The sequence below is a fragment of the Crotalus tigris genome, unplaced genomic scaffold (genome assembly GCF_016545835.1).
Source record: "Crotalus tigris isolate CLP2741 ecotype Arizona unplaced genomic scaffold, ASM1654583v1 scf7180000023829.5930981, whole genome shotgun sequence".
Classification (NCBI taxonomy): Eukaryota; Metazoa; Chordata; class Lepidosauria; order Squamata; family Viperidae; genus Crotalus; species Crotalus tigris.
In genome coordinates, this window is record NW_024100213.1 from 3,642,621 (window position 1) to 3,661,100 (window position 18,480).

Genomic DNA, 18,480 nt, shown 5'->3' on the forward strand with positions numbered 1-18,480 from the left:
TGTAGACTTCTGCTAAGGATACTTGACTGTTATTCTTCATTCTTCAGAAAAAATTCAGATAGTTGTACTAGAATTAGGGTTCATTCATTTTCACTATTTATGTTCTTATACTGCAGCATAATAGGTAAAAAACTATGCAATGCACTACACACTATACATCCTGTACAAATTTCAGCATTCTAGTTTACTTTAAAACTTTAAATTAATCACTACATAATTCCCATGATCTCATATTAAAAATGTGTACTTCCTTTTCTTAATTAGAAAATGTCAAAGGATAAGATGTCATTTTGACATGACTGCTGAGTTCATTTGACATATTCTCCATAGGTGGTATTTGATAAATATGTATACAACAGAAGTAATTAAATTGAAGGTTACCCAGCTGTCAGAAAAAGGCACAAAGACAAACATGAAGAATGACTGTCACTATGACTCAAGCTAACATCAAATAAAACAAATTAAATTTTCCGTCTCCTTTTGCTTTAATTGAAGGCAGCTTAGGATGTGATCAGTCTTAGTAAAGTAAAACCTTATAAACTTAAGTTGCCAAACTTATTTTTTTTTTAAAAATGGTAGTGTTGAGTTCAAAGAGTGAGAAAACAATTACAAAAGCTGCTGTCCAACAATCATTACTCACACACAACTCCTGTTGATTTCAAAGAGTTCTGCCTGAATAGTGATTGAAAGGGTGAGACTTAAACTGAGAGACCATTATGAGGTTACAGAGAAAAAAGATAGCATACCTTTTGGATTTATCTCTAATGCAACTCTATTGGAAGTAAAAGGACTTCCAGCAATTTATTATGAGCATGGCCATATTGTTAATTATGTTCTGGTAATTATCTTCAGCATATTTAAATATATTTCAATAAACTGAGGTCTGAAAACAGTTAATTACAACCACTAAAATAATTACTGCAATTTGTTTTAGATGAAGCTACCTATGAAAACTTCAAAAGCTGCAGTAGGTAAAGAATAGATTCACTTCAGCCATATAAATACAAGTGGATAGCGCTGTACTATATAGGCTTTAAGTGGAACTCAAGAGTGTTGTTTTTAATTCTTAAAGTCCTACATCAGTGATGGCGAACCCATGGCACGCATGCCAGAGGTGGCACTCAGAGCCCTCTCTGTGGGTATGGGTGTCATGCCCCGGAGATGGCAACTGTCCCTTTTCAACCAGCCGCCCGCTAGCTCACCGAGGTCCCACAAGGCCGGATGCATCCCAGCATGGCTGAGTTCCTTCCCCCCCCATCCCATCCCTGGCCTCGCATGCTCTCCTTTTCCCGGGTACGACTCACTGCACCACCTCCTCAGTTGTCGGTCGGCCATCCAGCTCGAGGTGCCTTCTCTGAACTGCTATAAGTGGGCTGCGGAGCCCAGATTACGCTGGTCGAGAGGCCGGCAGGCTATGGCTGCTGATAGACACTGTTGGCTCCCATGCGCTCGCTGGCCTCTGTGCGGGGGCTGATGGTGTCAGGCAGCAGACGTCCTGGCCCCTGCGTTGCCTGGCCCTGCAACAATGGCACCCCCGCCCTACCTCACCTCACCTTGCCTCGCCTCACCCTGCAGGACCCCCTGGATCCCCCCCCAACCCTGCCCAGCCCCCACAGGTGTCCCTCCCCATGACCAACATCGAGGTGACCATGCCCACCTTGGCCACACCCACCCAGTCTGCCATGACCACCACAGCCATGCCCACCCAGTGGGCCATGCCCATCTGGCACCCGGCGATAAATAAGTGGGTTTTGGGTTGCAGTTTGGGCACTCGAAAAGGTTCGCCATCACTGTCCTACATGTTTTACTAGTAAGTAAATTCAGGATGATCTCCAGATGCACTGACAGTACACATTATCCTAGGTGGGGAGGCTTAGTATGTCCAACATTTATGAGGTGAAGAGAGAGAGAGCACCTGAAAGTGTTTTACCTTGTAGTTTGCATCTATCTTACCCATCTCTCCAGAAAGACCCCAAGAATGGAACTTCTGCAGAAACATTTAAAACCTAATGGTTTAATTGTTGGCTTAGCTGATTCTATGTGGAAACAGAATTGTGGATGGTGGCCTAAGCTAGTTTTTTAAATATTCTTTCCATTTTGAAATGTCAAGACCAATTATTTGGTTTTTTTCTTGGATATAGAATTGAAACTACTTTGGTAACCACAGTGGATATATGAAACTGGACACGAGTAAAACTAAGGTGACCAACTTTTTTACAATGAAAAGGAGGACACAAATAAATTGAAGAAAAAAATATCGTAAAAGCTGGCTTGGCCCATGGAAGGTCAACCGCCCGCCGCGCCCCCGCCAGCACCGCTGCCCCATGTAGAGCGGGCCCCGCAGCTCCCAAAACACCAGCTGTGCTGGCTCTGGCCCTGGGGGGCAGTCCGCCATGGACACACTCCGCCTGCAGCCGCCCCACCAGCACCACCGCCCACCCTGCGCAGCCCCATGTAGAGAGGGCCCTGCGGCTCCCATAACATGGGGGGCAGCCAGCCACTGCCACCCCTCACACCCCTGCCCACAGCATCCCTGCCGCCCCTGCCTCTTGCACCCACAGCCATTATTACCCTAACAGAGCCGAAGATCAAGAGAAACGTACCGCTCCAGTCTCCTCCAGGTATCTTCGGAACTAACTAGGACAGCGGTTCTCAACCTATGGGTTGCGACCCCATTTGGGGTCGATTGACCATTTCACGGGGGTCGCCAAGCAAGGCTGTCCGCCATTTTTTTCCCCTTTTCCGGCAGGTGCCTTACCTCCCTTGGGCTGGGCCAACTGGTGGCCCAGCCAGTGGTCGGTCTGCTCCGTCTCGGCCGCTTGCCAGTACGCCTCGGCCGGCGCAGGGGGCAGCACCACACATGCACGGCGCTCCCAGGCAGGGAAAGTCCTCAACTTACGACCGGTTGAGTAGTCCTCGACTTATGACCGGTTTAGTCCTCAACTTATGACCAGTTTAGTCCTCGACTTACGACCGGTTGGGGGCATTAAAAAGGTTGAGAACCACTGAACTAGGAGATGGTGTAGTTGGGTAGCCGGGAGGGGTGCTATGTTTCTGCCTTCGCTGCAGACAACTTGCATGTGCAAAGTTTGCCGGCTGGGTGTTTTGGCACACTCAGCAGCAATTCCTATTGGCTTTCGAAAGCCAATAGGGGAAGTAGCACAGCTCATGCAAAAGTTGAAAAAAAAACATCAAAAAAAGGTGCCAGAACGCCGTTCTGAGCGTTCTATGAGAAAAAAAAAAGCCCCGCAGATTAGTCTTCAAATATCGAAAAGGAGGACATGTAAGAGGACACTTTTCGAGGGAGGACAGAACTTACAAAAGGAGGACTGTCCTCCCTAAAGGAGGACGGTTGGTCACCTTAGTAAAACTAAAGGAGCTAATAATGCTATTGACAATCATATTTGTCTTTCCTATTATCCCATATCTAGAATGTAATCTTGAGAAATGATTTTTATTCATTGACCTGTATGTTACACATTATTCCAATTTGTCCCCTATGTGATTTAATAACTTGAAATATCAAAGTGGACATACTCTTGAAATTTGAGCTCAGTGTGTTTCCTGAATTAGAATGAACTTCACTTAGATTAATGCTAAGTAATAAAATAAATTTTGTTGATTAGTGAAGTCTATACAGATAGTCTCTGACTTACAACCATTTGTTTAACGACCATTTGAAGTTACAGTAGCATTGAAAAAAATATTTAACTATATCTGCAAGGTAGCCTTTGGATTGGATAGTACCATCTCCACAAATAGACCCCCTTTATTAGCAAATGGGATTGACATCACGCAAAAGATTCCATTGGAAGATGAGGACTTTTTTTAAAGGATTCCTTGGGGTCAAATTGTCCATTTAAATGAAATTATAATGAGTCAAGATAGAATTATACTTGTACACATCAGAAGCAATTCTGAGAATGGAGTGACAAACTTAATGAGTTTTCTCAGAAATCCATGCAAACAGATTCTGACAGGATAAAATTGTCTTTTCTCTCTTCATAGTTATTTTTTAATTTTTTTAAATATCCAACTATAATAAAAATTAAAACATGGCACAAACAAAATCAAAATAATTACATAAAAATAGTTCTGCTTTAGAGAAGGCACATTAGCTTCAAGATACAGTATTATCTGTATTTAATATGAAACATAAAATAATGAAATTAAGCACTGATGAATATCACTAAAAGATGTCTTTTTGTGCCTTTTCTGTAATGCACTGCTACACATTAAATAAACTTTCAAATGTTCTATTTTAGTATTAACTGACACATAAAAACCAAGTAAACTACAAAAAATAGACACGTAACTCTTTTTTTTTGCCAAACCAATGTAAAATAGAAGCCCCAATGTTGGCACTGTAAGATGATGTATTTAAGTATGGCACTTTTCCGACCTAAATGAAACAAAATGCATCATCGGCTTTCTCTCTTGAAGTCTCAGACCACCCCGCCTTTTTCAGCCTCCGGGGAGGGAGTCTTTAATAATGGCCTGTGTAAACTGATGCTTAGGCAGTAAGAGTTTGGAGAAGCGCTGCTTGACTAGAAATCAAACAGAGAAGCTCAGTTTAAATGAAAATCAGTTTGTGAAGGTTAGCAAAAGTTTTGTCTAACTTAAAATGTCTCTTCTCTCCAAAGCTTTGAAAATGGATTGCAAACAGGTGATTGAGGCTCAAAGGAACTGTGTTTATAGTGTTGTTTTTGGCAATAAGTTTCACCAGCTGCCCAAACTTTCAGGCAGCACTTCCTTGGAGATGCAAAATAATGCAGCTGCAGCAACAGAGGACAAAGAAGAGGAGATGGTGGAAACTTCAGAGGAAGCCAAGGGACTTCTCAAACCCAGCCAGCATCCAAGCTGCCGAGGAGTGAAAAGCCTGAAAGAAATGCCAGGACCCAAGACTTTCTCCAATCTCATTGAATTTTTCTGTAAGGATGGTTTTGCCCGCATTCATGAAATCCAGGTACAATTTAATGAAAAACAATCATTGTTGAGATTGATTATTTGCTTTTTGTTGCACAAAGCAATTCTTAAAACTTAGCTTGCTCTTTATGGCGATGACATCTTAATACTACAGTTTTACTAGTAAGAATAAGTATTATTTCCTACTTTCTCTCCATCTCCTAGCTATCATGTTGTTTGGTTGTTATGATTTGTTTTTCATTTCGCAGAAATATTTTAGGTTCCAATTTTATTAATAACATATATTGTTATTAATTGCAGTGGAGTGGTGTAACTTGTGGGGATGAGGAATAAGAGACTGTTAACCCCTATACTTAAGGTATCTGCAGCCTTTAAATGGTAGTCAGGTTAATGTTAGCATGTTTACATGTGCACGTTCCCATACTTAGAGCAAGGCTGCAAAACAGAGGGAAACAGGAAAATGATTCAGTGAATGCTTGGATCAGTTTAAAGCTGCATCCATTTCCGTGGGAGTTAGTTCCAAGTAGCTATATACTTGGATTTTTATTTTAGTTGCCTCAAGAGTATTTCTGCACCGAAATATCTTTTCCGCTTGAATTTAATTGACCAAAATACTTTCCATTGGTTTTCCAATCTGGCTGCAAGAGCGCCTGGGTACAAGTAACATTGCTGGGCTTTGCCCACTGAGCCAATACAACCTATTTTCAGGCTTTCAGCCACCCACCCACCCCTCTTTCTCAGGGTAAGAGACCATTTTGTCCTTTTAGCTTATTCTGGCCCCTGCCCACGTTCTTCGGTATACAACGCTATTAAAACCTGCTGCTCGTCGTATACATGCTATAGATTATTTCATTTGGACGATTTAAGGGAGGGAGCAGCAGCATGATCTGCCGGCTAAGCATTTAACAGCCTCACTAGCAGAAGGCGGGCATTGTGAAGCCCTCCCATTTTTCAGCCGGCTTGCCTTTCTCTCTTCACAGAGCTGCGAGCGCGCGCCCGCCGCTTCGCGCGCCCGCGAGGTTCTAACGGTGCCAACTTCTCCCCCCCCCCCAACAACAACAACGGCAGACTCTCCTCACAAGGCGCTTCCAAGGAGGTGGGGGGGGGGAGCGAGCTAGAACCACGAAAACCCTACTATCTTTTCCGTTCGTTCTTCCAATTTCCATTCAGTTGTTAAGAAAACGAACCCTACATCATATTCAATCACTGGCGCGGAGTGAGCGCACTGCTTACATGCGCGCTTTCTAGTGGTGGATGGATCGAATTTCGGGAGAATGGGCCAGGATTCTCCGACCGTCCTCTTTCCCCATTGGCTCCTGATTACTATTATTTTTTACATTTGGCTCCATAATCCCTCTCTCATTCCATGACAAGATGGTTGCCATGGAGCGAGGGTGTTTTCACACATCTAATATTTGCTTACATAGATTCCACCCCCCTTCGCCCCCCCCCGAATCTTTGATGCTTTTGACATTCCCCGTTGCTGGCAATGATAGCGTCAGGGGCTTCTTTGGTGAGAGGAGGCTCTGGCCACCACATAAGAAAAACCCAGCTGAATCATGGAAAAAGAAAGTTTGTAAGAAGGCCCAGACTGGTACAGTAATGGCACATGGTGCTGTAAGCAGGGCTGGGTGGTGCAAGTGGCAGCATTGGGTAGCCAAAATAATGGAGATGGGGGGGGGGGATTTAAGAGGAAGCAGTCCCATACCATAACAAGGCTTGCAGCTGGGACCTCAGCTACTGACTGGTAAAATTTGGTAAATGATAGTAATGGAGCTGCCAGGATTGCAATAGCTAAATGATATGGTCACATGACTATCACTTGGTGACAAAAAATTTGGCCTCAGTTTCTGTTAACTGAGGACTACCTCAGAATCACTGCTGTGAGATGGATGGGTCCATAAATCATAAGTATCTCAATTACCTAATCTTTTCACTGAGGGACTCCTTTCCAATTCTTCCAATTTGCTTTCTTTACAGTGCAAAAACCAAGAGCAGGTATCTTGAGTTTGCTGGAAATGCATCTGTGGCCAGCAGTTGGGAGTTTATTCATGTCTCTTAGTGAGATAACAATTTATAGGGATTGTGGATGAGTGAATAATTCACACTAAATGACAAGACAATACACAAAAGAACCCATTGTTAAACTACTAGCTCTATAGATAGGTTTTGCTTCAGTATTTTTATACACATACTTTTCACTCTCATATACCAAATCCTCAAGAGGCAATTGCCCAAGGAGATAAAATGGCAAAAACAACTGCAGTTTCAGATGGTAAATATACACAATGTTTCCAATCAACTTGTCCAGCCTTTTATAGAATCCTCCTCCTAGTTCAGATGTTGATAATGTTGATTAAGTCCATTTCAGCTAGGTTTTGTTTTCTACTTGATAAAACATTTCTTACCTTTGGTTGATTTCTAGTTCTATTTGGTTTACCTTATTATAGAGAGCTTTGTTCTTTGTTAACTTTCTTGCTCTGGTTGCTCCCCCCCCATGTCCTTCCCTGATTGTTAAAGACAGTCTGTAATATCCATATCAATATCCTTATTCAAGATGATTATGGTTCAGTAGGATATCTTACAATGATAGGTAGAAACTTCCTGGAAGATTACAAGAACCAAAAATATTTAATCCATTTGTTTAATATGTAGCTGATGATAACTGACCACTACACCTAAAATAGCAACATTTAATCAGATATGAATTTGTCCATATTTTAATTATATTCCCCACATTTCATTTCACATAACTTTGAAAAACTGTTAGCAAGTTTGTTTTTTTTACTACTTAGCCATGTCCAAAAAATACTTTGAGCAATTGCTAATTGGAAAAGCTACAAAGATGCCAAACCACCTTTCCTTCACTACATTTAACTGCTCCCAGGAACTAATAGTGAAGGATAACATGTCAGCATTTTGAGCTACAGTAATTAGATGCTGCTGTGGTAACTGGAATAAAAGAAATAATCAAACAAATTGGTTATTGAGCTTCAAGTGGGGGAAATTGTCAAGTTCAGGAGTTAGGAGGCAAAATGAGACATTTGGCTGGCCAGAAGTCTATGGAGATACAGTTCTGTAAAGGAAACAACAGCTTTACTCTTATGTCTGAAAACTGCAATAGAACAAAAACAGAAAAAAATGACTCAGTTTTCAAAACTAGGAAGTGTATGATGAAATAGACCAGGGGTGTCAAACTTGCCACATCACTTGATGTGTTGTGACATATCACAACTTTTTTCCCCATTGCCGGCAATGGGGTGGGCTGGTTTTGCCATGATGCATCCGGCCCATGGGCCGGCAGTTTGACACCCCTGAAATAGACCAAAGCTATTTTTGAATTAGCAGAGAACTCTGCTTGGTTGCGTATTTGTGATTTTAAAAGATGCCTAATCAAATGTAACCAATTATTTCAAATTTGTTGGTACAACTTTACATCTAAACAGAGAAACTATTGTTCAGCTGTTTATTGGAAGCTACTGAAAGTGGTATTAAGTGAGAATGACTCTGAAATAATATTTAGCTTTTTTGGTTAAAAGTCTTCCATAAATTAATATGATTAACTTTTTTATATAATTCTATTTTTGTACAGTGGATAAAAGAAAAAACTGAACTCTGGACTTAAATGGTACAGTTTGATATACAAAATGTTCCCTGCATTATAATATATGTGAAAGGCAGAGGGAATTTAGTGGTTTTACAATGAGAGTTCTGTTTGTCAGTAACCTGACTCCAACATTAAGTCAGGATGTAAGGTCTGTGGCTGGTACTTTGTTGGTTAAAGTTGCACAACATTGCTGTTAGAGGAGCCGTATTCTTCATTGATTGGATTAAGAAAACATAATGGTTTTCCTTGCTTCTACCCACCCAGGTTGTAATCTGTGTCCAAAAAGGAAAGTTTATGTTTTAAAAACAGATTCTGCAACCTGAATAAGTTTGAAAGACCTGATCTAAGCTGACAGGCTGTAAAGAACCCATACTAAAGCCCATACTAAAATCCTAAAAGGCAGAGCAGGAACACCATCTGAAGCTACAGTCTGATTAATCTGCAGATGTCACAATCTTGTTGACTAATTTGTCAGTATGGCCCAACACCCACAATTTTACAGTTAAGTGTTCAGTGCCCAGGAAAGATGTTTGTGATTAATGAAGTAGGCAAAAGACTCTGTCCTATGTAAGTATATTGCCAATTTTTATTACATCCAGCCCCAGATTTGGGGCCAAATACTATAGCTTCAAAAAACCATCCTTCTCAAACCAACAGAAGGCTATACCATTTATCTCATCAAACCACTAATGGCATCCTCCCACATAATATGGCCTTTTTGCATCTGTCAACCTGTTGATTTCAGTAAATAGCCATGACTCAAACCCTAATGCCTAGGTCTCATGTAGCATACACACGAGACACTTCTTGGATGGCTGCCATTGAAATTAAAAGGAAATTAGGGATGGCATAACTTACAACCATTCATTTAATGACCTTTCAATTTATGATGGTGCTGAAAATAGTGATAATGACTGGTCCTCACACTTAAATCTATCACAGTATCCCCATGATCACATGATCAAAATTTGGCCACATGGCCACTAGAATGTATTTGCATGCAGCATCCAGGGGAGTCACATGATCACCATTTGCAACCTTTCCGGGGAGGAACAAGCAGAGTCAATGGGAGAAGCCAGATTTTCTTAATGATGATGTCCTAGTTCCTAAAATCAGGCACGATTCACTTAATTGTATCACTTAGCAATAGGTTCCAATCCCAATTGTGGTCATAAGTTGAGGACAACCTGTATAATGGTTGGATTTGCAAATTTGAATAGGATAGTTGGTGGCTCAGTGTATTGTGTGAACCTAGCCTGTGAAATTAATTTATATTTAATGGTTTGTGTGTTCTTTTATGGAGTTCAAGTTGATATTTATTCTGACATCTCAAAGATTGAGTTTGTTCAGTCTAAATTCCTAAGAAATATTGTTAAAATGCTTTGGTGTGTGCTTGGTGTTTTTCATATGGAATATCTTCAGTTATATAGTGTGTGTGTGTGTGTGTGTGTGTGTGTGTGTGTGCACATGCCCTTGAATCAGTTTTTGACTATTGGTTATTGCATGAACTAATCCCTGCAGTTTATTTGGAAAATTTTTTTCTGAAATGGTTTGCCATTACCTCCTTCCTATGGCTGAGAGAGATTGACAGACCCAAAGTTACCCAGGCCCAAAGGCTGGTTTTATGCCTAAGGCACAACCTTAATTCATGGTCTGCTGGTTTCTAGACTGATGTCATAACCACACCACCAAACTGGCTGTCTTCAAATTTTGGTTAAGTCTTGATATTTTCCTTGTAGGCTGGGTCTATATGCATTAGTTAACCCTTTTATCTCCAAATGGAAAAAAAAAGGACTGGAGCAGAAGCTATACCATTATGACTTCTCTCCTTGTACACTAATTACAGTGAAATACTTGGCAAGGAAGAACCTCAGGCAACAAATATCTGATATGGAGCATTAAATTGAGCATAGCTTAATTCTTACCAATGTCTTCAAAAAGATGTCTCTGGAAGGGAGGCTCCAGAAAATCCTATATCATAAATACCTTTGCCAGTGTAAAGTATTAATTATATTTCACATATTTGCTGTATAGGTAGTCCTCAATTTATAACCATTTGATCAGTGACTGTTCAAAGTTAGGACAATGCTGAGAAAATAGACATGACCTTTACCCAAATTTACAGCTGTTGCAATGCCTTCACGGTCACGTGAACAGGCATGTGTCAGCCCACCCACTCTCATGACTAGAGTTGTACTTTAACCTCTTGCCTACCTGCTCCCATTTTGGTCACTCTATACCCCACCTTGCCTCCCATCAACTGCATAACTCTGAGGCTTCTTGCCACACCTCCATCTACTCCAGCAAGCAGCAGCAAACATTAATTTGTCCAACTGCCTTCTCTCCCAGTTCCCCACATCAATTTTTCACTAAAGGCTTTCCAAAGACAGCCCAGCCTTCTAAAGGCAGTTCAGTCTTCAGTCTTTTGTAGATTTTTAAAGGCTCATGAAGCCACATGGACTAGAGCAGGGGTAGGCAACCTTGGCTCTTTTATGACTCGTGGACTTCAACTCCCAGAATTCCTGAGTCATAAAAGAGCCAAGGTTGCCTACCCCTGGACTAGAGAAAACTGCTTGCTGTTATTTTTAATTGCCGTTTAATATAATACTTGTTAGAATTCAGTGCTGTATAAAAATGTCACTCTTGTCAGGAGGGATAAGTAATTTGTTCTTTTTCCCCCCCCCTTCATAGCAGAAACATGTACAGGAATATGGAACAATTTTCAAGTCTCATTTTGGTCCCAAACTAGTTGTGTCCATTGCAGATAAAGACATGGTGGGTCAGGTTCTACGGGAAGAAGGTTGCATGCCACAAAGAGCTGACATGGATTCCTGGCAGGAATATAGAGCTTTACGTGGACGAGCTACAGGACTTATATCGGCGTGAGTGCATTCACATTTTTGGGGGGTATTGTCAAACAATATTCTAACTGTATATTCTTCTTAAGCCTAGGGATGCAACTGTTCTCAATTAACATGTTTTATTAAAGAATCTACTTATTAACGTATTTTATTAAAGAATCTACTTATAATATGATTATATCCCTAGGAGTTTGGTATTGGTAAATGCCTATAGGGAATAATTAATCAGAATAAGAGTAATTTTTGATGCAGTGTGTTTTTTCAAAAGAAAGCCAGTCCCTTCCTGTTCTGTTTTCATGGAATAAAATTGTAGCAGCTAAGTACTTTATATAGTGAGAACCAGAATATGCTTTAGAAAATGTCAGCAAAATTTAAATGAAACTGTATGTAGTAACACAAAGATCCCAATTCTGTAATTCCACAAATGGCACATTCAGTTTATTTTGGTTAACCACAGAGTCATTTGTTGTTAGAAATGCAGTTACAGTTTAGTCACCCTACAGACATTTTAAGACCCATTAAAATCAGTAGCATATAAGCATGGATAACTTCTAGGATTACTCATAATAAGCATGCAAATTTAGTTAAATTTAAAAGATCAGCATTTTCCATTTTATTATTATTATAAAAAAGAATTCTGGTCAAGTTAACTTTCAACGATTTTAGTCAAAAGAAGACTAAAATATGTTGTTCTCCCCCTTTCCCCAAAAAAAGAAATACTCTTCCTTACTCTTCTAAAGCTCTGTTAAAAATTTTAAAAATATTTTTATTACTTCTATTCTCAATATACTTTTAAAATTTTCTACTGTGGACTTCTGCTACAGTTTTTAGTAACAGAGTCAGTTATGTTGTTTTGCACCACAATCAGATGGCATCTTCTTCCCATTTTCCAAATCAAAAAAGGGCTAGTGATATTTCTCCTTATCTTTCTCCCAGGAAAAAAAAATGATTAGGCCCTGGACTCAGATGAGTATTTTGCAGATTGCGGTATCTAGTAAGGCAACATTACTTCCAAGAATATATATCTCACCATCAGTTTTTGGATCAACTTGTGAATTGCAGACTACATGCAATAGCTACTTGCAATAACCCTGCATGCAATAACCCTGTAGTAGTCCCTAAAGCACTCCAAATTGTGATGTTGAAACTCAGTGGCAAACTGGTATATTTACTACAGTCAGTCTGAAACTGAATTTTTATTATCATAAAAATAATTAGACCACCTCTAAAAATCTTTTTCCTCTAATTGTTCATGGCCTATATTTAAAAGGCAGAAGCATTTGGAGATGGAGCACTGATTTAAAGATGATCTTGGTTTTCAGAAAGATTTATTTGGATATAATACGTCATGAGGATGAGATCATCTAAAAGAAATTACTGAACTGTTTAGAAATTGATTTTATATTGTGTTTAGAAAAGTACTAGAATCTAGGCACCTACCAAAATTCTTAAGCAAACTTGGGAGATATTTTTCATGTTCACTTTTATTTCAATTTTCCACTGATAGCATCAGTGGTAGCATAATTCTGATAGTATCACAAGGAAAAGAACTTGATTTAAAAAATAAAAACCTTGGGCATATTTTTTCCAAATGTCATCAAATTACTGGTATAAGGGGAAGAGATGTGTTTCTTTACCTGGCAAGATTCATAACTTAAGGGTAGAGGCATTCCAATAAAAAACCAGTAATAAGATTTAATCATAAGTCACATAAATGTTTAATAAAACATTTTTTACATTAGTCTAATCATTTTTGTACAAATATTACCTTCCAGAAAGAGTTTAAAGTACGGTTACATTTCCATTTACTGAAAATTTTGATTTTATTTTTGACAGAAAAAATGTGATCTAGATTATCCTTACCTGTTATTTCTTCTAGAGAAGGGGAGCAATGGCTAAAAATGAGACGTGTACTAAGACAAAAAATGGTAAAGCCCAGTGATGTTGCGATTTTCTCCAGAGGAATTAATGAAGTTATTTCAGATTTAATTAAGAGAATCCATATTCTTAGAAATGAAGAAGAAGATGGGGAAACTGTGACAAACGTTAATAGTCTTTTTTTTAAATATTCAATGGAAGGTAAGAGTCATCATTTTTCAATGAGGAATAAAAGCTTAAACCATGTGATTATATCAGTGATTATTATCAATTGAAGTCACTGTTACAACATGCAAACAAGAGATGGAATATCCTAAAAATCAGGGGTAGGCAATCTGGGATTGTCTACTTATTAGAGATTATCATTTCCATAAGCCCTGGCCAATAGCCATAGTTATGAGAGATTCTAGAGAAAAAGATGGCGGAATTAATGAGTTATCTAACAAATGGAGTTTGGTATGGGTTGCAAAAAGCTCAAGATGGAGAGAGCCAAACCTTTCAGAGACTCCCACTTAATAAACTCAGTAAAAAGAATGCTGGAGGTGCCTACCATCTGCATACAGGTAGTCCTTGACTTACGACTGGTCATTCAGCAACAATTCAAAGTTATGACAGACACCCCCCCCCCAAAAGCTATATATAATCTGGTCCTGAAGTTAAAGTTGCTGCAGCGTCCCTGTGTTTGTTTGCTTTTACGACTGACTACAGAGATGTTGCAGCACCCCATCTATTTCTTTGGATCTGTTTCCCACTTTACTGGGCCCCACATCCTCCTCCTTACTTGCCTTTTGAAGATCTCTGAAACTCTGGAATTTGGATTAGGGAAGGAGGACAGGCTGTTCAATTACTAGGCTATGTGGCACAATCCCAGAAGTGACTGCAATTTTCTAAGCGGCCACATGGTGAGCACCATGCAACAGTTCCCTAACTGAGCTCTGCAGCGTGCCACAGCCTTTTGCAGTGTTCCACAACACTGCGGAATGCTATGGCACTCAGGTTAGAGAAGCATAACAAGCTGCTTTGTTGCTGGGCTGGGTGGCAATCATTCCGGAAGCAATCACCATTTTCTAAGTAGTCACATCGGAAGTACTCCTGTTGTATAGTATAGTTTTGTACATTATTTTGCAAAAAAAAAAAACAAAACAATACATTCTGCATTACTTTGCCCATATAGGAGTTGCAACTGTTTTGTATGAGTGTCGGTTGGGTTGCCTGGAAAATCACATTCCCAAGAGTACACTGGAATATATTGAAGCATTGGAGTTGATGTTTAGCAGTTTCAAATCTACTATGTATGCAGGAGCTATTCCCAAGTGGCTTCGTCCAATTATTCCAAAGCCTTGGAGAGAATTCTGTAGATCATGGGATGGACTCTTTAAATTTAGTAAGTGTTCTTGTTTTTTAAGATTGAAATTCAGGTATAATTTATGTTAGCTAAAGAAAGTCAAATGTGACTGTACAAACAACCTGAAATACTGAATCTAATTATAAATATTAATTTTCTTAAATTATGTCTAAAATTGAAATTAAAGCCAGATCTTCTGCCCTAATTGTAAACATATTTATTGCAGCAACAATCAAAATACCATATTTTAATCTATGTTGAAAAAAATCAGAATTTGGCTAACAGTACATAAATATATTTTTTGTACAGTTATTATTGTAAAGCTGTTATTCACCCACTTTCAGCCTTTCTGGTAATGAAAGTAACCTTTATCCTTGTTTTTTTTAATAAGCAGAAAATAATTTCCCAATCTTTCTCCATTATTCATTTTTTTTTCTATTCAGACATCATATTGTGATCCTCCAAATTATTTCATGGTTTCTTGTTTCCTGCTTTTTTCTGTGTGCATTTCAAGTCAGGTTGGACAAATTATATTTACTACCGGTATTAATGTTTAAATAATCTGAAGTGGGTTTTTTTTCAATGTCAAGCAAACTCTAGAGGGAGCTGAAAATAGAACTGGAATGCATACTCAAATAGGCAAACCTTTCTTCATACAATATTTTAATATACAGAAGTAAAAATGTCTCCCTTTTTTTGGCCTCCATAGAGTGTGTGGCACTTTTCTTTGAGAGCCGGTGATTGGATATTACTTTAGGATGTAAGGAACCCTATACATCTCAAAATTCCTTTTATGTATGGATCCTGTCTTTGCTAACATTCAGATTTTGGCTGTTGCCATACCAAATAAAGTCTATCGTAGTGCAATGTTGCGACAGTGTCAACTATTAAGATACTAATATGCTAAAAATGGGAGGAATAAAAATTTTTAATCCACTAAAATACAGTAATTTACAATGGCTGGGTAATATAAAAATATAATTAGACATCTGTGCTAGTACCTCTTTATTCCAAATTGGAAATGCCTTGCCAAAGAATATTATTTATTTTGTCCATGCATAAAGCATGTAACCTTTATATGAAAAGGCCTTTTATGGTTAAGTTGACATGGGAAAAAGGACCTTTTTGAGTTTTAGGATTTCAAACTGTTTTGGTCTTTAAAGATAAGTACCAGAATTTTGAATTAAGTTCAGTAGCGTGTAAAGTGGCACAGTTTAGTTTGGACAGAGTGATAATGGTAATAATCCACATACTGGTACCTCTAGAATAGGTTACTAGAATTGATTACGTTCTGATTTTAAACAATATCATTGGACTTATTTGCTAGCTTCAATTGCATACAGATAGTCCTCAACTTCTGACCACAATTGAACCCAAAATTTCTGTTGCTATTATTAAGTGAGTTTTGCCCCATTTTACGACATTTCTTGTTACTGTCAAGTGAATCACTGCAGTTGTTACAGTAGTAGCACAGTTGTACACATGTAATCTTGCAAGTTCTTAATTCTTATCATAATAGAAATTGAATTATCCCAAAGGTGTTGTTCCAAAAAGCAACTGGAATTTCTTGGTTTTTTTCCTTGAAAATGATTTGCATCTTATCCAAGAAACTTTTTCAGTTCTGGATAATTGAGAATCTCCATAGACAGAAATTAAATTATTTTCCAGCATTGAAGATAGTAAGACATTTAAAATTTTAAAGTAATTGAAGTAAATATATTTTTTAAAACCCTACTTTATAAACAAGAGATAATAGCCTAAGAAGTTATATTTCAAAGTTTGATAAACATTCTTTGTTTTTTCTTCTCTTTTAATCACCAAGGTCAAATTCATGTTGACAATAAAATAAATGAAATAAAGTCCCTTTTAGATCAAGGAAAAAAGATAAAAGGTGGATTACTCACAACTCTGCTTAGGAGAAAAGAGCTTACAATAGAAGAAATTTATGCCAATATGACTGAAATGCTTTTGGCAGGTGTTGACACAGTAAGTTCATTATTTATTTTCTATGTTTCTGGCTATCCATGCCCCAAAGTGTCTTACATGCAACATAAATAAAAATAAAAATACAATAAATGTTATTTTAAAATAAATATTTTACCTTTTAATATTAAATTTCTTTTATACTTATCTAAATGGATAAATTAGGGCATTATTTTACATAGTAAAGTTTGAGTCTTCTATTCTCACTATGGACATATTTTTTTCTTTTAATATACACATGAATGGATCGTAATAGATAATTTTCACTGACATGGCACACTTTGGATAGCCTGTTTCTCTGAAGTTCAAGGTACACACACACACACACACACACACACACACGTACGTTATATGTATGGAGAAAGAGGCCCTTAAAAATGCAACTGTATATAGGAGGTTTCCATGGAAGCCCGGATTTAACAGTAGTCTGCTTTTTATCAGAATGTTTGTACTAACAAATATAGGCACAAAGCATTTTTTATTTTATTTTTATTTTATTCAAAAGAAGTTAAAATACAAAGCTTCAAAAAATTTTTTTAAGAAACAAAGAAAAAAGACAACCCAAACAAGACATTAAAAAAGTGCATTAAAAAAAGAAACTAACACATAAACACATATTATCGCCCCTAGCTGAATACTAATTAATATATCACAACAATATTAATTTCTCATCCCTTGCAAAATGCTCTCCAAATTTTAAACTATTAATTCTATTTGCAAGTTATTAATCTGTCATCTATATAGTATATTAATGACAAAATAGTTAACAGAAAGAACAATAATAATATAAAAGACAGCATTCAAGTTTAACAACCATCTGTTAACGAATTGTTATTGTAGTCAACTCATAGAAAATTTACCACAGTTTCTTATATATCCCAAATCATCCCAAATGTTAACACTGATTCATCCTGGATCAAATATTCATATTTGTTTCTTAATGCAATCTCTTATCAATTGTTGTCTGGTTAAATATAATAAGTCCAATCTCCAAAGTTGATCTATCTTCCCAAAAATGCCTAGATGAAATTGCTTTCCAGTTAAGGGTGATAAATCCATTTCCCAATCTCCCTTCTATAGTCTTAAGGAATATCAATTTAACACTTATCCCTCAGTCAGTTTTCTGCTGTTGTAAAAGAACACAGACTTGAACTTCAGGGAAGCATGTGCAATAAATTCTAAGTCTATAAAGTCCATTATTTCTTTCCAGTAAATCTGCTACTTTCAGAAAAAACAGTCCCACCTATCAAAAACAGTACCGTAAAAAACAGATTAGAAACACAACAAGAAAATGGTAAGAGAGCACCTGTCCACCCTAGATGAGTTCAAATCACCAGGAGCAGATGAATTACACTCCAGATTCTGAAGGAACTGGCAGATGTGATCTCAGAACCACTGAACTATATCTTTCAAAGATCCTGGAGCATTGGGGAACTACCAGAGGACTGGAAAAGAGCTGAAGTAGTTCCCATCTTCAAAAAAGGAAAAAAAGTGGATCCAGGAAACTACAGACCTATCAATCTGACTTTGACACTGACCTCAATACCTGGGAAGAGTCTGGAAAAGATAATCAAGCAACGAATCAGCGAACACCTACAGGCAAACAAAGTCATTACCAAAAGCCAACATGGGTTTGTCAAAAACAGATCATGCAGACAAATCTTATTGCATTCTTTGACCAGGTAACAAAATTAGTGGACCAGAGGAATGCTATGGATTTAATTTAGTTGGACTTCAGTAAGGCATTTGATAAAGCAGAACACAATCTATTACTTGATAAGATAGAAAAATGTGGGTTAGATGGCATCACCACCAGATGGATTTATAGCTCGCTGACTGGTCGTACTCAGCATGTGGTCCTCAATGGAATTGCATCTACA

The 18,480-nt window shown here is 38.1% G+C and overlaps 1 protein-coding gene across 4 annotated transcripts in view; it reads left to right on the top strand.

The window, feature by feature from the left end:
- Positions 1-4,443: 4,443 nt before the first annotated feature.
- The window catches only part of LOC120298276 (cytochrome P450 27C1), a 29,432-nt gene continuing 15,395 nt past the window's right edge, over positions 4,444-18,480 (top strand). The window contains exons 1-5 of one of the 4 annotated variants that reach the window (XM_039321838.1): positions 4,444-4,966; positions 11,225-11,415; positions 13,274-13,473; positions 14,447-14,656; positions 16,440-16,603. In XM_039321838.1, the coding sequence (XP_039177772.1) occupies positions 4,625-4,966; positions 11,225-11,415; positions 13,274-13,473; positions 14,447-14,656; positions 16,440-16,603 (1,107 nt within the window). In that variant the 5' untranslated portion in view covers positions 4,444-4,624. Of the gene's footprint in view, positions 4,967-6,312; positions 6,521-7,085; positions 7,202-11,224; positions 11,416-13,273; positions 13,474-14,446; positions 14,657-16,439; positions 16,604-18,480 lie in introns of those variants that run through there. The other 3 variants (XM_039321839.1, XM_039321840.1, XM_039321841.1) reach the window with 3 other exon arrangements.